The sequence below is a fragment of the Diachasma alloeum genome, unplaced genomic scaffold, assembly GCF_001412515.2.
Source record: "Diachasma alloeum isolate Michigan unplaced genomic scaffold, Dall2.0 Dall_scaffold_00214, whole genome shotgun sequence".
Taxonomy (NCBI): Eukaryota; Metazoa; Arthropoda; class Insecta; order Hymenoptera; family Braconidae; genus Diachasma; species Diachasma alloeum.
In genome coordinates, this window is record NW_021680379.1 from 2,038,381 (window position 1) to 2,059,149 (window position 20,769).

Below are 20,769 nucleotides of genomic sequence, written 5' to 3' on the forward strand. Positions count from 1 at the left end.
CAGATCCGATCAATTAGCCCCTAATATATAGATATTCCAAATTTTTATTTTTTTCCTCATTGAAGTAGTTTTGAAAAAAATTGCGAGCTAATAAAAAACATTTGCTAGTTACTACTTTTTTTAAAATAAATTTTTGAAAAATCACCCCTGAGAAAAAGGCGTTAGCCCCCTATTTCATTATTTCCAAAAAATTTTATCACCAATCGGTAGCAAANTAGGGGCTAATTGATCGGATCTGTCATCGACCCCCCACTTTGCACGCGCTGCTTGGGACGACCACGAGGGTCGGCAACACCGCTCGTCAAATTTCCACTACGAGCGTGGTCGCACGGTGAGCGCTGCGCTTATTCTCGCTAACCGCGCTCGACGAAAAAATTAATTGAGAAAAAAATTGTCAATACAGGGCAACCCTATCGTGTTTAATTTCATCAGGACATTATTTACGAAACTCGTAAGTAGGCAAAGCGTAATTCATCACATTTCTAGAGATATCGTGAAAATGACAAAAACGGCGGCGTTCAGACCATAGCGCGACCACTAGAGGGTTAAATTTGAAATGAAATTAATTTTTTAAATAATTCCAAAAATGACACAATGAACGTGAAAGAAAAAACTTGAATCGAGGTAATTGTAGCAGAGAAATTTCATCGTATTTACTCTACTTCGCCCTCGCCGGATCCATTTCAATAAACGAAAAAAAATAGAAAGCAAGATTGATAAAGTTAATATGGAACCACTCATAATAATGCCGCGACAGCGAACGTCAAACAAAATGAGCGTCGTTAGATCACAGAATACCCATTATTAAATCATTATTTTTTTAGGATACACCCAAAAAAATTACTTTTGATCAGTAGAAAAAGTACTTGCACCCAGTATCAAGGAGTTTCTGGGGAAAAGGCATTTTTTTGTACTTCTTCGAAGTTACAAAACAATTTGATGCAAGTATCATGCGTCAAGTACCTGTGTACCGGTGAGAAGTACCTCAGTACTTGTCACAAGTACTTTGTTACTTGGGCCAAGTAACAAAATTACTTATACTGAGTACCTGGCTGGTTCTTTTCAAAAGTACCAAATAAACTCAATATTCATGTTGTACCACTCTTATATCATTCCCCACCATGTAAAACCATTTCTCTACATTTTATTATTTTTTTTCTTACTATCTATTTTCTTATTGTCAAACTATAACTATATTTCCACTCGGTTTTCTAATGTCTCTATATTACATTGTAAATACCTTGCTGAAGGCTCTCGGGCGATAGCTAGTTGCAAGTGCTCGGACTCGCAACGAATTCCGTTAAAAATAAAATAATAATAAACTCAATATAAGTTGAGTAGAAGAACTCAAAAATGTTTTATTTTTATATTTTGAGTATAAGAACTGAAAAACTGAATTTCGTTAAAACTTCAAATAATTCCCGTTTTGTGAGTAATAAAATTGAAAAGAAGTTGAAAATAATTTTTCGAAGCCTTTTAAATATTGATAACAACGTAAAACATAAAAATCTCGAGAAAATTGAAATTTTGTAGGTTGGAAAGCATACCAATAATTCTCGAAAATATCCATAAAAATCGCAATCTATTGATTTTTCCCTACAAAATATCTTCTGCTGAACATTTCTATTTATAAAAATGCGTAAGCCCATTACATCGGGTGATAATGTTCACTTTTTCAATAAAGTAAACAATTGGAAGTACTGAAATTAAGTCCTAAAAGAACTTGAGAGAAGTTGAAAAATTACTTTTCACTAGTACCTTTGGTACTTGTGAAAAGTACTAAAAGTACTGGCAGTAAGTAGTGATACTACTTCCTCCCAGTACCATTTCTACTCGATCGGTAGATGTGGTACTTCACCCAAGGACACAAAATGTACTTGGGACGAGTATTTGTAGAACTTTTCAAGAGTGACCTTCTCCCGAGTTCTGGTTTGTACTGGTGAGAACTAATTTTTTCTTGGGTGTAGATTTCTCAGTAAACAGTAATATCAGCGAGACATAGGTCGATGCGAAGACATTTCCTTAATGTCCAACTGATTGAAATCACGCGATAAGCGACATCAGTATACGACAAATATAAATTTCGAACGATTTCGTGCGACTAATACGTTTCCACACAGACTGTGCCAATAAATCTGGTTTTTGGTAAACTGGTACATTTGCAAAAAAGCATTTTAATGCATGAATAAAAATCGATGGAATGAAATCGTACGTTCGAGTTCAAGTTGCATGTAAAGATGCGAAGGTGTCATGTGACCGTCATTGACGGTCACATGACGTGGCCCCAGTGACCGCCGGTCCGGTCACAGAAAATTTTTCCATGACGGTCACAATTGGCCGAAAAACTGTGACGGTCATTTTGCATTGATATAGATGAAACACTTTTTTGTTCATCTATTTTTTTTCTAGTTAACTAGAACTCTTGACTTTGTTTACTTACTTTAGTATCTAGAACTCTTGACTTCGTTTATTTTGTTCCAAAGATTAAAAGTGTAATCATTCTCTCATGAGTATGCCAAAATATGTGTAAGCACATGTTTCAAAATTTTATAATTAAAAAAAGCTGTTGTACAGTTGTACATATACATTTCGAGTCTTTCATAAGAACCTTATAATAAACAATAATTGATAATCAATAATAAATTGAACGAATAAACGATGCCGATTATGTAGAAATTATATGACCGTCCCAAAAAGCAATAAATTTGTGACGGTCATTTTGCACCTATATAGATGGTTTGGTAACGGAAATTACTATTTTACTCTTTTGACGGTCAAAAATTCTTTGTGACGGTCACAAATTTTTGGTCATATGACCGTCATTTTTTGGTCATATGACCCAATCACAAAATGACGGTCATTTCGAATCTTCAGTCGCATGCGGCCCATAAGCAGCATGCGACCTGCCGAAATTGAACGCACGATTTGAACTCGAGAATAGACTCCCAGGCCCTTTAAATACGATGAAGAAGCACGCGCGATCGTTCAGTCCAATACTAGCGCATCTTCGATTTAACAAATAGCTGCTCCAGTCAATCGGCAGGTAATCTTCAAAACTTGACGAACAATAGGAGCCGACTGACAGAAAGTAAGTGAAGAGATTTCCTTCATGAAAAAGAAATAAAATTCAAAATTATAGGAAATTTCGAGGGCGCACTTACGGACAGGATTTGGTGAAATGGTTTACATTTTTTGTCTAGAAATTCAATGTGGTGGAAACACAGATCAGCCATGGAAAACGTACTAAGAATTGCGGTAATGGTTGTTGTTGTTCTGTGCCAAACCTCGGCAATGACTATTGTCGGTATGGTACCGAAAAACAAGATGTTAAATGTTTCGGAAGGACCAGATAATGTCTGCAACACTTCGAGTTGTCATCGTGCTGGTAAGACAATCAATAAATCTACCAATTCACTAAGACTTCCAAGGCGAAACTGGCGCGGTGATGGGAAAGTTGAGATTTACTAAGAGCCCGAGTAGAAATTTCACTCAGTTAGCTTGGATCTAGATCAGTTTTAGGTCCAATATTGGATAGAATTTATTGATTAGACTTTCGGATCAGGATCTGATGAGTTTCTGAATGGAATATCTGGATCCAATGCGGGGAAGTAAATTGTGATCCTATTCTGATCAGTCAAATCTCGACTAGATCCGTATCGGGTCCGGTACTGTTCAGAAAGATCGGATCCTAGAATTTTAACCAGGCATGGATCCAAACAACGTTACATTTCTGATCCAAAACTGATCAACGTCAGTTTTTACTGGTCAGTCTCTTATTCTATCCTGATTTGAATTTCCACTCGGGAAGGGCTATTTACTCGATAATTGAGTGATACCATTATTTCGAAATAAAGTCGATTTCGGGCGATTTTCGTGGTGATTTCAGCGATGGAAAAGTAATTTCCGTGATGTCGAGCGTCACGGGAGGTGATTTCATGATTTCGAATCAATGAAATCATTCGAAATCAGAGATTTAAAAAAAATGAAGGCGTTGAAATCACGATGAGTAAAATTAATGAATAATAGAGGTGAGGCAAAAAGGGTAGTGTCAAATTATGAAAACCAAAAGTGACAAATAATAACGAATTCGTTTGATTCCACTCTGCTAATGTTGAGCTAATGACGATGAAAAGCAGTCGATTTTACACTAGTCTCCGCTAATAATTCAGAAATAACAATCAATTTCAGAACTTTATATTAAAAAATAAAAGTTACATAAATGATTGCACACATGGATTATTAAAACATCAACCCATTTGTTTAGAAATATTTTTCAACTTCATCTAAAATTCTCTCAGGGAGCCTCAAATCTCCACTCTCAGTGATTACAGGAGGAGAAATTGTTCTTCGATATTGGCTTACATTAATGTAGCCGTGAGAACTCATTGGCTCCGACTTTACATTATTCAGACTTTTATCCAAAATATATCAATGGCAAAGAACACCTGTATTTTTACCACTGACACGAGCATATTCGTTCGAAAACTCCCTCCGTCGCAGAGTTTTCCCCTCTGAATAAGCGAAATTCAGCGCATCACGCCCCAAAAAATTTAATAGAAAAACCTGTCGAATTCGTTAGAAAATTCTATTGAATTTTTATTAATCTTTCTATTAGTTTTTGGCTGATTCTATTGACATGTTCAATAGAAAAAGTCAACAGAATTTGATTTTTTTATGTAACTTACTCTTTTCATATATTTTCTATAGAATTTGCTCGACCCGAATTTTCTAATTTTTTTTCATTCTATTTTTCTTTTCATCAACAAAACCAAACGAAAAAACTTAGAAAATTTGAGGCGAGCGAATTCTATAGAAAATATCTCAATAGGATAAGTTATATAGAAAAATTGAATTCTATTGACTTTTTCGACTGAATATTTTCTGTTAACCATTTCAATAGAATAGGCCAAAAACTAATGAATAGTTCAATAGAATTTTATAACGAATTCGATAGGTTTTTCTATTAAATTTTGTTGTCCGTGATACCTTAATATGGCAGTAGGATTTTTCCCTCCTAAAATGAACACCAATTACCGATATCAGTTTCCTTAAATTCCTTCACAAAATACTATTTCTCGTTTTGCAAAAAGTTCTTACGTCCATCACTAGTACTTCTCGATAGTTTTTTTCATTATATTGTATTCTTTTTCATTCATTCTAAATTTTTGTCATTCTATTTTTATTTTCTTCTCATTAAGAAAATCAAACGAAAAAACTTGGAAAATTTGAGCCGAGGAAATTCGATGAAAAATATCTCAATAGGATAAGTTATATAGAAAAATTGAATTCTATTGACTTTTTCTACTGAATATTTTCTATTAACCATTTCAATAGAATAGGCCAAAAATTAATGAATAGTTCAATAGAATTTTCTAACGAATTCGATAGGTTTTTCTATTAAATTTTGTTGTCCGTGATACCTTAATATAGCAGTAGGATTTTTCCCTCCTAAAATGAACACCAATTACCGATATCAGTTTCCTTAAATTCCTTCACAAAATACTTTTTCTCGCTCTGCAAAGAGTTCTTACGTCGATGACTAATACTTCTCGATATATCTTCGTCCCTAATTCGCTGAAGTCTATTACTACTGAGTTTTGAATGATCTTTATTAAACAACTAAAATATTGAGGATTTGCGAACTATTGATTCTTGGCCTGAAATATCTGAGACTGTAACGAATGGACTTTCTGGATTTATACGATAAGAAGCACATACGACAATTTTCTTCCTTCTTGTATAATTATTATTATTTATTATTATTAATTTCATTTTATCAAATTGAATCAGATTTATTTTCAATTAATTTGGTCAGATTTTCAACTTAGTTGAATGCTATCATCATCATTATTCTTATTATCCCTTTCTTCTATACAACCAATTGTATTTTCTAGGGTTTTATCTTGCCCCTCAGCCCTTCGATAAAATTTGAAATTTTACATTTGAAGAAACCATCAGATGGCTCACTTTCAAGGGCATTCCTAAAAAATTCGATATTTTCAACGATTATCGTAAAAATCCAATCAACCAAAATAGATATCGTAATCATCTTTTAATGTCGACTCAATGGCATTAAAACAATAATTTTAGAGATATCCTCGGGGTTCCCATTTTCAAAAAGTACAAAATTTTTGCAAATTTTCAAATAAATAAAAATAACGATTATTGCTATCACCTTCATCTTTGAACTCGGTCAAAAGGAGATCCGAACAATTTTTTTAAAGCCATCATTCAATCAATCCAGAAATTGTTTTCCTTATCGTGGGACAACTGATTTTCGAAAAAATTCGAAAATAAAAAAAAATAGTCGATGAAGTAAATTTTAATTAATGGCGATTGATAGGGCTCACCTATACCTACATTTGAAAAAAAAAAGATTGAATTCCATCCATTCATTAGCGAGCAAGTGAAGAAAACCTTTGTTACATACGTACACATATGCGCACACATACAGACGAGGTCTAAAAATTGCATTTCCAGACTTTTTGGACTATACTGGGTCGATAATAACACAAAAAATTCCAAACTTAAACTTGAACGATTACAAAGTTGTCATTCGAAGGCAAAAATAGCCAAAATACTTGGATATCCTTAATTGTATGGAATGACAAATTGAATTTTTTTAGAAAATGTTCAAATGTTCGAGAAAATCAGAAAGATCTTCGAATTTTTTATAAAACCGGACAGTTTTCTCGATTTTTTTTAACCCGCCAAGTACGGAGCTTTCGGCACCCAAACTGTCCCTCAGGCCGGGCGGTAGATGACAAACATGTGTATAAGGTCTCTATACTATAGTATAGACTCCGGCCCACAGGACAAGCTGATGAGTCCATATACTCAGAGGTATTAGAAAAAATGGACAGGAACGTCGATCCTTGCGACGACTTCTAGACATTTGGCTGCGGTGAATTTTTAAAAAATACGCAGATGCCAGCCGATTAAAGTAAGATTAACAGCTACACCGTCCTTCAAGACAAAGTTCTGGAGCAATTTTATAGACAACAAGTGTTGGACCGCAATTTGATCAGATTTGCTAATCACCTCAAACCACAAATGATTTCGAATTTGCTCCATTTGGAAGCAAAAACAAAAATTATCAATTTATTTTTGTCAGTGGTCCGTTTTGCCCGTCTGATCCGTTTTGCCCTACCCTCCCCGAGGAATTCTTCCAAAATGATTCATGATTGAGCGAATCTACAACGAAAAGAGTTCTCAAGGATCCCAAATTAATTGTTATATATTCTATTGATCTCCCCCTTATTTCTCAGCCTCAGAGGTATTAAAAAAAATGGACAGGAACGTCGATCCTTGCGACGACTTCTACAGATTTGCCTGCGGCGGATTTTTAAACAATACGCAGATGCCAGCCGATCAAAGTAAGATTGACAGCTACACCCTCCTTCAAGACAAAGTTCTGGAGCAGTTGAGAATTAGTATCGAGGAGCGCAGCCCTTCAATGGAACCTAAACCACTCAAGCTTATTAAGAACTTGTACAAAGCGTGTATGAATACGAGTGAGTACGATAATTTATGATGGAGATGATCATTTGTTTGAACCAAACCTTCATCTTCTCACATCTTTCAAATGAATTGGACTAACTATAGTGGCAAATCCATAAAGTGTCCGTTTCATAGAAAGCCTAAGAAGAAAATGAAGAAGACGGGGGAAATTGCTTTCGTCTTCATATAGCATTAGTATTTTTCCGGCCTGTTGCGATGGGGTTTTTTACTCGTGTGGCTTTGGCCTCCGAGCCGTAGGCGAGGACTGGCCAACCACACGAGTAAAAAAACCCCATCGCAACAGCCCAGGAACAATATTTTTCTGTAGTGATTTTCAAGTTTTCGAGTTTGGGAAGTATGTAATACCAATTCCCAGACGAGAAATCGTGAGAAGCAGTACAGAAAGGCTATTTTTGCTGATACATAAATTAGCAATATACTTCTAAATGGTCATTTTGCACATAATTTTCTCCTATCGTATATCATCTATTGTTTTACACTATTTTGTTCAATTAAATTATATTTCTTGTGAAAATTCTTGTATAAATCACTTGAAAGAATGATACTATCTATGCTACTTTGTATCTTCGATAAAATGGTATTAGAAAAACTTTACTCATGCATAATTGAATGAATTTAGAACATCATATGGGAAGAAATCGCTGGAAAATTAATCAAAGAAACAATAAAATAAAAACTTGGTCACATATATATATATATATATACGTGCCCATATACATACGGACAGGGTCTGAAAATTGCATTTTCGGACTTTTTGGATTATCGTGGGTTGATATAAAACAAAAAATTCAAAACTTGAATTTGAACGATTTCAAATTTTCCATTCGGAAGGACAAAGTTTTCTGACGTCTTCGTTAAAATCACAGAAAAAAGAAGAGGTGAATTTTGTACAAACTTGATATATATTTGCTAAATTCTAGCGGCTATTGAAGCCCAGAGTGTCCAGCAACTCCGCGAACACCTGAAGGAACTTGGAGGATGGCCAGTGCTAGAGGGAAACGACTGGAAGGAAGAAGAATTCAACTGGACCCATTCAATCTACAAACTCCGCGAGCTGGGATATTCATATAACTATTTCCTGAATTTCCACTTTAGAACAGACTCGAAGAACAAGACCGAAATAGTTCTTTATGTATATTTACGTTTTCAGTAGATAAACAATGAATGTAGTAGAGAATTTGGTTTGTCAGTTGACGATTCAGGGGAAATGATGGAAACACATTTCCTGTATAGTATTTTATATTCTACAAAAAAGTTTTTTTGGGATGATTGAATAATAAGCCTTTAGAATGACTTATATTAACTCAAGCATTTCTTCTTGTTTTATGACTGCACTACTGAATCAATTATCATTCTTATAATATTTTTCCACTTTCCAGTTGACTGAATTTCCTACGGCGAAACTTGGCGCTAAATTAACGGATGCTTATAAAAAGTACATGGTGGATATAGCAGTAATTCTTGGAGCTGAGCGAGAATTGGCTAAGAAGGAGTTGTTCAGTGCCTTTCAATTCCAGGCAGATTTACATAACGTAATTACACAACTTAATTAGACGTAATTTATTTCATTGTTAATTTTTCTCCTCAAGAATAAACTTGTGAGATACACTTTTCATTCCACAGTATAGTGGGACTTCCACAACTGCTCCACAACTGCCTTCGTAAGTGCACACTGTCCCACCGCACGAGAGGAACCGTTGCCCTCCCATTCCAATTCCCCTCTATGCCCGTTCTCTCCCTACTTAATCTCTTTCGCTCTCCCAGATGGGAATTTACCATTCGTTCAAGCTTACACCAACCGTGGCTAATTCTTGGTTTATAACACTAGTTCAAGCTTGGATGCCAAGCGCCGCCCAAACTTGGGCGCCAAACTCCGTCCAAACTTAGCTACCAGATTCTATTCAAACTTGGTCCCTAGTTGAACCTAAGCCAATCCAAGCTTCATTATTCGGATATTCATACATACGAAGGCAGCAATGGTTCAAGCTTCAGCTAAACGCCATCGCTTATGGTCAGCCGCTATACTCAATTACGGGAAAAAAAATGATAGAAAAATTATTCATCAACTTTTATTTAATTACTTTCATAATAGGTTATTGCCCCACTATTAATCCCTAATGCGATCATCGATTAAAAAGCCGAATTTGTTATCGCTAATTACTCTGACGAGTCTTGAACCCGGAATGCTACCATTACTAATCCTACGCCCTAACCGCTAGACTACCGCGCACTTCTGTTGATTCATACGTCGTATCGTCTGCATAAACCTTCCCGGGATATTTTTTTTCAGAACCTAGTTTTTTTGGATTAACAATTTGAATAGGTAATTATAATGAACGATTCGATAGTGAATACTGGAAATAGAATGATAATGAATGAGGGAGACCGGGGCAAAATGAGACTGGGAAATACATATAAAACGCCTATACAATTTCCAACATCTTTCAATTGCTACTTATTTTCAAAAAATGTGAGTGATTTTTCGTGAGGATAATGTATCCATATGTAGATTTTATAAATTACCTATTAACCACTATACTATTAGCGGTCTTGAAACCCGAGCTTGAAACTCTTCAATCCCTCTAGCTTGGATTTGCGCTGGGCACCAATGTTCAGTCAAGCTTGGTCGGATGCTCCGAGGTCAAGCTATAATACCAAGCTTAGCCCATACACTGGGAAAAAAAATTACTTTTGCCAAGGAATCATTTTCTTAGGAGAGGAATTCTTTTTTTGCGGAGCGTATTTCTCCAGGCCAGTCATTATCAAGGAGTCCAAGTCCATCTCCAAATATTACAATTATGTTGAATAATGAGATGATTATGCTACATATGACCTTGAATGAACACGCTTTATCATTTTTCAATTCTTTCAAATTCGAGGTTTTCTAACGTATAATAATTTGAAATAATTTTAAAGGTTAACAATTGTCAATGGAGTTCATTCAAGGTCATATGTAATATAATCATTCCATAATTGAACATAATTGTAATATTTAGAGATGGACTTGGACTCCTTGATAATGACTGGCCTGGAGAAATACGCTCCGCAAAAAAAGAATTCCTCTCCTAAGAAAATGATTCCTTGGCAAAAGTAATTTTTTTTCTCAGTGTAGCTATAGTTCAATCGTGGAAATTAGGTATCACATATTAGGCCAAGCTTGGTTTAAAGCCCCAAAGTTGAAGCTTGGAACCCCAAGCTTGAACCATGATTGGTCCAACCTTGCTAGCAGAGCTTGAACTGGCATAGAATCAGTAACCTTGAACTTACCTAGCTATAATATATTGGGCCAAGCTTGGTTGAAGCCTTGGTCTAAGCTTGCTCTCTCCAATGCGGGAGAATCTCGCGCGCAGGCCACCCTAGCGGCTCTTTCCCCCACCACTGTCCCCTCACGCATGTCTTTCTGACTCAGCGCTCTCATTCATTCGCTGGCGAAGAAGGGTCCTTTCCTAAGTGCAAATTCCGAGAACCCAAACTACCGGACGCGTGCAATTATGGAAGTTCCAGTGTATCTAAATGCACATAATTTTTACTTATTCTCCAGGTGCGTATATCAAAGGAGAAACGTCGTCCGAGCATAGTTATCTACAACGTCATCACGATCGCCGAGCTCTCCAAGTTGTACCCTAGCATTCCCTGGAAGGAGTACTTCAACCGCTTGCTTCCATCTTCCGCCCAAGTAGATGATAGCCAAGACATCATAATCCCTGACTACATTCCGGAGTTCGTGAAACTGATCGAAAAAACACCAAAACGAACCCAAGCTAACTATGTTATGTGGAAAGCAGTAGCCGCATCAGTCAACTATCTGAATGATGAAATAAGGAAACGAACGTTTCTATTGTCGAGCGCTGAATATGGAATTAAAAATAAAGAATCTCGATGGAAGGAATGCGTGAGAGCTGTCTCAAAGAAGCTGCCGATAAGTGTTGGAGCTCTGTACGTTCGCAAGTATTTCCAAGAGGAGTCTAAGAGGAATGCCGTGCAGATGGTTCACAACATCAGGGAGCAGTTTCATCAGATTCTGTTAATGGTCGACTGGATGGATAGTGAAACAATTTTGAGTGCGTTTGTGAAAGCAATGTCCATGACCAGCCACATTGCTTATCCTGATGAGCTTCTTGATGATAGGAAACTCGAGGAGTACTATCAGGGTTTGGAACTTACCGACGAGCATTACCTACAGGCAATTCTGAATATAACATTATTCGATACTGAAAAATCATTTAGTACATTGGGAAAACCTTTGAAAGAGAACAGTTGGGTGAGCTATGGTGCACTAACAGCACAGGCTAATGCGCTCTATTGTCCAACTGCGAATAATATAGGTGAGTGATTAATTTTCTGGATATATGATAATTGGGGTTCCACGACTTTTCTTCCACGACATTTCTTCCAATTGCCATTTCTTCCATATCCCTTTCTTCCCCGATAGATTTTCCTAAAACAAACTGTCTCCTCTTTTTCTCATCGATACCTGAGCAAATAATAATCCCTAAGAACAGTAAAGTGAATGAACAAAAAATTAATACAAGTCATAATCATGTTTATAAAAATTGAATATTACGAGAACAGTCCACAGAATATTACATGCAATTCAATCAGTCAAAATAGACTATTTCAATTACGAATTTGATTAATTTCTTTCAATTCTTTATCGATGAAACAAGACATCAATTGCAATGTAATCGTTCTCAGTAAACTCGGATGCGATTCGCTTCACTCGTACATCGAAATCCCTCAAAAAATATACAAAATGAATCAGAAAATTAGAAAGGGAAAAAGTTGGGGAAAAATGACGTGGGAAAAGTAGCATAGGAAAAATTGATGCGAGGAAAATTTGGGGAGGAACAAATGTCGGGAAAGAAAAATCGGGGAATAAATGTTGAGGAAAATAAGACGGACCACCATGATTGGGATTCAAGATGACGTGAAGAGTAGAGATACTCTAGAGAGAGATTGGCAGATTGGGTGGGATTTCTGATTGGCTCCATAATTTTTAGGCAAACTAGCGAGAATTTTTTAATGATTCCATACGATTGCCATGAAATTTGCCTTATGGTAATGTTGAATAAGGTGATATCTGACGCCACGATTTTTGACCAAGGGAGGTAAAATAATAAAGGAGCCGTGCCCATGTGCAGACTTACCACCCGAGCCGAAGGGGAGGGTAAGGGTCCTTCATTTACCCTTTATTTTACCTCCCGTGGTTAGAACGATATTTTTTACCTCGGTACAGGCGCAAAATCAGATTTCCCTCCCGCAAAACGAAGCAGGAGAGAAATGTGGGTTTTGCGCTCGCCACGGCAAAAAATCGTTCTCCGCGATGATGACATCCCGAGCTCCGTAGAAGTTCTTCACCAAGGCTACTCGTTAATCTACAATCAGAATATCATATCACAACAGAAACCCATTATTCCTATTCCATAATAATTGTCATGAAAGAATCACTGGTTTATCGGGAAAATTTTCAGTGGTCTCAGCTGCTATTCTTCAAGGCGACTTCTTCAGCAATGATCGACCGAGGTACATGAACTATGGTGCCATTGGTAGTGTCATTGGTCACGAAATCACTCATGGCTTAACTATGCAACACTGGCTCGATAAAAAGGGAAAGCTAGTTCTGTGGTCACCTTCTACTACGAAGAAGTTCCTCACAAAAGCTCAATGCATTATTGATCAATATGGAAACTATTGGGTCGACAAATTCAGAATGAACGTAAGCAAATTAATTGAAGGGTTTGACTAATGATGTTATGAAACATTTATTTATTCACACTCAACATTGAATCGTTTGATTGAGACTAAGTTTAGGGCGATGTTTTTTTTCATTTACGCCAGAAATCAATTGAAATTGAATTGAATTGAAATTGTCTATTTTGACAGATTGAATTACATGTAATATTCTGTGGACTGTTCTCGTAATATTCAATTTTTATAAACATGATTATGACTTGTATAAACCCCAGTTTTATTCGGCGATCTAAATCTCTACCTAACCGTGCAGCTGTGGCCGACTTTGCTACACTGTACCGCATTTGCTCCCTCGCGAACGAGAGAGACAGAGGGGAACCACAGAAAACCTCTGTCAGTACAGTCGGTTTCTCTATTAGGAACCTCCCGTTAGTCCAGGGAGCCTATTCTCGAATTGAAATCGTACGTTCGACTTCAACAAGTCACATACGGTCCATAAGGCATACCACGAGTCGCATGCGACCTATTGAAATCGAACGCACGATTTCAACTCGAGAATAGACTCCCTGAGCCGAGGTGAGATGGGCCCCACCAGAAACCACCCCAGGCGAGTCCTCCAACCCCTGTAGTTAGAAGTTGAGGCCTCCCCCAAGCCGAGATCCGAAGCCCAGCCACCATTTCGAGCCTCTAACGCCTGTAGTCAGATGGTAAAAAACCGACCGGACCGGGATTCGAACCCACGATCCCCTAAGTAGTCAAACCGAACTAACGATTTAACCACTGCGACTTTTTTTTTTAACCATGTTTTTATTGAATAGACGACAGTATATTTACATATGTACAGTCATTTACAAGAAAGAAAAAAAACAGGTATATAAAAAAATTTAATGGAGATTATTTGTGCTATAGTAAACAATGGCCACTTTGTAGCTCTCGTGTTTATTTCGGTGATGTGTTTTATTTTGTTTAATTTCATGTTTGTATTGTTGTTTTAAGGCTCTCTTCAGGAGCTTTTGGATATTTTTTTGTTGAGGCGCTCAAAAAAAAATTATAAAAAAAGAAAAAAACAGTAATTTTTTTGTGTGTGTAATTGATAGTGAAAAAAAAGGCCCTATATTCTTGTCGGAGTAAAGTATTATTATCGGTTGATTTTGTTTTGATTACCACATTATCTAGTTTATCTATTCAAATTCATTAAAAATATTCAATACTGACATTGTTTCAGTACTTTTTGTTATTTTTTTTATTTTATTCTAATGAATGAAAACAAATTTTATGGAGGACGGAAATTATTTCTTCTTCTTCTATTTTGGTTATTTAACCATTGCGACCACCGGACGTCTGTTTTAGGGCGATGTGATGAAATAGTTTTGATTAGCAATATTGCTGACTAAAGAAAGGTCTTTGTTGATTTCCCTATTGGAACCATTCGCTCTTCAAATAATCACAAAACAATGAAGAATTTCATCGACATTTTAATTTTCTGTTATCTGCAGCTGAATGGAATATCTACTCAACGAGAAAACATAGGTGATATCGGCGGCATAAAACCGGCTTACCTAGCCTACAAAGACTGGTCAGCGCACAATGGGCAAGAGCAAATGCTTCCGGACCTCCCCTACACCCCAGAACAAATGTTCTGGATAAGTTCAGCCCAAATTGGGTGTGGTGTTCAGCGACCTGAACAACTCAAGCTGCAGATCGAAAATGGCAAACACAGTCCTCCAGAATTCCGTATCTTGGGATCACTATCAAACTCTCCAGAGTTTTCTAAGGACTTTGAATGTCCCCTGGGCTCTAAAATGAACCCACTGAAGAAATGTGCAGTGTGGTAATTTTTTAATTACTGATGTTGGGGTGATAACTTCGTTCGCCCTTTTGTTTTTGTTTTTCCATAATATGTAAAAAGTAATAAATGAAGAATATTAATTCCATGATGAATGTCGTTTATATTGATTGAACTTGAAAAAGAAGAAACTTATTTTAGTAGCGAAGTGGTTGAACGGTTTAAGTCGACTTCGGCTATTGGCCAGTTTTCAATGAATATCTCGAAATCTGAAGGAGATTGCAACACTTTTCTCATAACCTTTTTAGTACCCCTCAATTCGCTCTACAAAAAGGGTTTGTTTGAGAAGTAGCAAATAAGTCATTATCAGAAGTTATCGGGCTTAACGGAAAATCTCTACCGACCTCGGAACCCTTCGGGTTCACGGGCACGTTGCAAATCGCCAAATATGAATTTCAGTATCAATCTATCTATCAAAGAATATACATCTACTAGTTAGAGAATTGCCTATTGAGTACAGTATCAACGTAACCGCTCAACCGAGTACATCACCTTAATGTATTGAGTCTAGCGCTCTCTGTAGCGTCTCTATTTCGTTCAGTTATCAATTAATTCCGAGTTAACTATCAATCATTTTGAGCCAATTATCAAGTTTAATATCAAGAAATTATCAAGTGCAGTGTAAAGACTATTATCGAATTTAACATTAAGACATTCACCGATTCGTGTATCCCTAAAGTCAAGACGCGTGGCTTGCGCCACTAATAAAGTACACCACCAGTGTTTTTTGTAATCTCCGTGTCTTTAATTTCAACCTTCCCATAACACTTGCCCCCAATCCGCCCTGACATCATAGCCTCATCTCTAACAAGGTTATTATGAAAATTTCGTCACCTCCCTTAAATTTGGAAATATTTCAAGAACACTCAACTAAAGTCTAAATTAATTTAGACCGTTTAACCACTTCACTCAGGGGGCTCTTCACAGGCGAAAGGGGAGACATAGCGACTACAAAATGTAATCGATTACCCAGGATTACGGGACTGATAACACCGATTACCAGTGCCTATGTGCCGTAATTACCAAAAGCACAGAATGTGATTACATGATTATAAATAATTTCGTCGATTACATTCTGTGATTACATGATTATAAAAATTATTATTTATAATCATGTAATGTGATTACATGATTATAAATAATTTCGTCGATTACATTCTGTGATTACATGATTATAAAAATTATTATTTATAATCATGTAATGTGATTACATGATTATAAATAATTTCGTCGATTACATTCTGTGATTACCAAACATCTGTAATCATAGAAATCACAAAAAATGGCCTCGTATTGAATATGAATTGATGGAATAATTAATTATTAGAGCCTGCGAAGAAATGAGGAAGGAGGGGCGGGGATTAGAACAGAAGAATGCAGTCTCCAGCACTCATAATTAAGTGCTGTCAGCAAAATAAATTTGCTGAATATCTACAATTGATGGAGAATGAAACTTACCAGCAGATAATTCAGAGATAATTCAGTCATTGGTTCTCCAGAATAAGAAATTTTAACTCTGTTGAATAAATTTTCTACGGACAAATGCTCTGTGCAAAATGCATTGGCTATGCAAGGTTTTGAACCATAAACATCTGGGATTCCAAGAAAAATTGATCCAGGGATCTCTGAGACTCACCGTTGGTAGAAATGACACGCTCGAAAATTCAAAAACAAAATTCACGGTCTCACTAGGAGCAACTACGAAAGATTACACTGATTACAAATGATTACCCCTTGATTACCAAAACTTGATTACAAATATGGTAATCATGTGATTACAATGATTGCATCGATTTCACTAGGATTACAATTGATTACATCAGCGAGTGACACCAGGATTACGCCTGTGAATAGCCCCTCGACTTGTTGCGAAGATTGCCTGCGCACACATCCAACCAGCTGTTTATTATCGGGAAAAATCAGTGTTGATGGTACTGCCACGCTGAGAGGAACTCCTCCGTCATTCTGATGCGTTAATCAGCATTCAAACATGTTTAAGTCATGTAATTCAAGTGTTTATGTTTTGATGAGCCTCGGTAAGATATTCTTCACTACTCCATAATGAGGAATCCAGAGATAATTGTTATTCAGTACTTAAATAGAGAAAACGTCCAACGTCGTCGGAAATTTCTCCTGTCAAATTTCTGGTAGAAAGAGGAAAATCACAGCGAAAATGAAGTTTCTCCGGACTGACTACATGTCAAGTTTATCGCGTGTCCTTCAACTCGCGACATCGGCACTACAAGACGCGCGAGTTAATTATGTAATAGTTCATTAATTAAGGGAGACGGCACTGAAATTTCAAAATGACAGGGGCCTTTATTTATCGTACTGATGAGTTTACTACTTCAGTTTTAGTGTATAAAAATTCTTATATTTTACTGAAAAGAATTATTTCTAATAATTGATTTTTCAGTTTTATAATTATTATATTGTCTTATTATTATTATTATTATTATTATTATTATTATTGCTATTATTATTGTTATTGTTATTATTATTACAGGCTCCTCCGTGACTCAATCCCCAATCGATTAATTAGATTTTGGTTTATACATAGAAAATATATGCGCAAATATAACTCAGGGGTAAAAATCCAGAATTTTCCAAAAGAATGACCGAAACACTGATAGAATATTGTATTAAATGCGTTAGCTTTCTCTTTGAAGTTTTTTCGTGCGTGTCGTATACAAAAATTGCCCACCGTCCCTCATATTCGAAGATACACTGAGAGAAAAACAAACACGTTGTCAAACAAGTCTTATTTGGGCCAACAAAATCGCTAGTTGAAAATTGCCAAAAAACAATTTGTTTGGTTTGAATTTGAAAGTCTCATACATGAATAATTGCTCTGCTTTCGACAGCAACGAAATACTTAGCTCAAGAGGCGGATAATTTACACCGGACGGTGGCTTTTTCAGGATGAAAATATCTCACATAGAGGAAAATTTATCAACAAATATTTTATCCCTAATATTATTACTATTATTATTTCATTGAAGAGTTCATTTCTTGCCTGGGATTATTAGACAGTCGAAACGAAAAACTACTATCCCTTGTTTCACATAAATAGTACATTTCAAGCCTAGCCTTGGAAAACAGATCATCCGCCCGCACGTGCAAGATTGATGGCAAGTACGTGGGGGAGGATGATATGTTTTTCACGGCGTGGCTGGAACAAAATTTTTCCAGACGCAGGACCTGGAAAACGCAAATTTCTGGGCGCGCAGCCCCCATATAATGGCGTTTTTCAGGCGCCAGTCTGGAAAATGACATTTCTTGCGTGTACAGAGAATGCAATTTTTTTTGAACTACTAAATCTATTTTTGCGACAAAAATTTTTTATTCCGGCACACTCCCTGCATGTTTGGCCCAAAAAATCCTTTTTAATAATTTTCAAAAAAATATTTTCTTGGAACAAGTAAAACTTGTTTCAGAACGTTGTCGTTTTTCTCTCAGTGTACGAGGAATGGATCGTCAATTGCATCAATTTATTTCGTTCAACCATTTCACCAGAAATTCCTGAACGTTTCCTATTTCACAACGATTGAATTTTTGCCATTAGGATTACTGTTGATATCTGCTGGAGCTTTCACCGATTCTGATTGTGATTATCCGGAGATCGTCTCAAGTTCGTTGACTCGGAGAAGGATTCCACGAGACTTGAGCACCTGTCCCTTGCCACCGCCGGTTCGGAATGGGCATTGGGAGATATATTCTTCCCTGTGTGCGAATAAGAAACACTGTAACATCAGCCTAGAGCCAGAACAGTTAACTATGAATGCAGACACGAAATTAGTGTATTTTTGTGATAATGGCTATCGTCTGTTGGGCAACGGACATGTTAACTGTACCGATGGGGGCATTTGGTCGCCTGTTCCACGATGTGCAGGTGAGAAATTATTTCTCTGAATTTCAGATGAAAAATTTTTTTAATTACCTATGAAAAAATCTGCTTATTGCAAGTAAAGAATTTCTTAAATCGAAAACAATTGGGTTCTTGAATTAACAATCCTGCACTGAAACTGCACTGAAATTTTAAAACCCCAGGGGCCTTTATCTATGGTGCTGATGAGTTTGTTACTCCAGTTTTAATAGAAATAATGAGAAACAATGAGGCTTTAATTTTTTCATTCATAGAATTTTCAAAGGGCTTCATGACGTAATTCTCAATTGACTTGAATTTTGGTTTACACGAATTTTAGTTCGAATTCTCCATAGGACTTTCTATAGAATATCCTATAGGACATCCTATAGCATTGTTTCATACGTGTATATATACACGCATGAAAAAATCGTAGAGAAATCTTCTATACGGATTGCGTATAGAATTTCTATAGAATGTTCGTATCTGATATTCGGATATTTCTATACGGATATTTTTAATACAAATTATTTCTATACAATTTCTATAGGTTTGATACTATACGACCCACTACCATATGTATAGAAACATTTCGTACGGAGTTGCGACATTTCTCTACGTTTTTCTCTAGAGCGTTTAGACATCTGTCGAATGGAAACAAAAATTTATGTAAAATATTATGTATAGAAATAATTCGTATAGAAATATCCAAATGTCATATATGGAAATCTATAGAATTTCTATATGCAAATATATATTGTGTCAGGATGTCGGAAACTGGTTGCTATAAATGAATTCAAAGGGAGGGTAGGGCAAAACGGACCACTGACAGAAAATTCATAATTTTTTTATTTTTTTGATAGTTTTTGCTTTCGAATGGAAGCAATAACAAAAATTCAAAATCATTTCAGTAGCGACGTGGTAAACCAGTTTAAGTCAACTTATCTCCCAGTTGGGTTTTTGAGGAATATTTCCGAATCTAAGAGAAGTAGCGAAATTTTCGTAATTACATTTGTTGTAGCTCTCAATCGGCTCTATAAAAAAGGTTATAACAAAAATTTTGCTATCTCCCTTAGATTTCGAGATATTAATTGAAAACTGGCCAATAGTCAAAATTGACCTGTACCGTTTCACCACTTCGCTACTGATTTGTGGTTTGATTGAAGCCATTGAAAATCACGTACTTCTGTTAAATAAATATGGTCTTCATATTCGGAATTTTTTTTTATCATTACGGACTCAAAATTATGGGATTAGCCAGCTTTTTTATGTATGGATTATACTCTAAATGCATACATTGAAAAATATATTGCAGCTTGTGGAACAAGTTTCCCGGAAGACATCAGAACCTCTTCAGTAAGTGGATCCTCGATCCATTTGATGAACCCCCCATGGCACACATCAATATACCGAATCAACTCTACCAATAGCAAGACAATATTTATTTGCGGAGCAACGATAATTACAGATGAGTTATTAATCACCGGCGCTCACTGTATGTTCAATGAAGAAACTCGTGAACTGGAAAACCCCAGTGAATTCTTCATTAAAGCCGCAAATGAAAGGGCTTTACGACTACATGTATGTGCCACCGATAGCTATCACCATAGTAATAGTCACACCCAAATAAATACAGTACAGGCTTCGTATAAGGGGAGCACGTCTAAATATTTTCCGTCAAAAAAAATTCGTCATAAAAACTCGGTTTTTTGAACTTTTACGATTACAACGTTTGTCATAAAAAAAACTCTTTCAAAAACAACTTCTGTACAAATAACTTTGTTAAAAACCTGAATATTTTTTTGTTTTTTTGTTTTTGAGTGCTGGTGTTCGTGATTACGCTAAT

At 36.3% G+C, this 20,769-nt stretch overlaps 2 protein-coding genes across 3 annotated transcripts in view; both read left to right on the plus strand.

Annotated features, from left to right (window-relative positions):
- The first annotated feature begins 337 nt into the window (after positions 1-337).
- Positions 338-15,100, plus strand: LOC107037169 (neprilysin-2). Its single transcript, XM_015255567.1, has 9 exons — positions 338-451; positions 3,024-3,088; positions 3,201-3,385; positions 7,269-7,514; positions 8,442-8,653; positions 8,901-9,053; positions 11,063-11,846; positions 12,993-13,237; positions 14,709-15,100. Exons 3-9 carry the CDS (start codon positions 3,208-3,210, stop codon positions 15,045-15,047), a joined length of 2,157 nt encoding a protein of 718 aa, XP_015111053.1. The 5' UTR covers positions 338-451; positions 3,024-3,088; positions 3,201-3,207; the 3' UTR covers positions 15,048-15,100.
- A 1,898-nt stretch (positions 15,101-16,998) lies between these two features.
- Positions 16,999-20,769, plus strand: part of LOC107037205 (modular serine protease) — a 32,065-nt gene continuing 28,294 nt past the window's right edge. For both annotated transcript variants that reach the window (XR_001460814.2, XM_015255613.1), the window contains exons 1-3: positions 16,999-17,094; positions 18,624-18,950; positions 20,239-20,504. Coding sequence is in view for 1 of the 2 variants with exons in the window: in XM_015255613.1 (XP_015111099.1) it covers positions 17,049-17,094; positions 18,624-18,950; positions 20,239-20,504 (639 nt within the window). In the remaining variant the exon portion in view is untranslated. The remainder of the gene's footprint in view (positions 17,095-18,623; positions 18,951-20,238; positions 20,505-20,769) is intronic.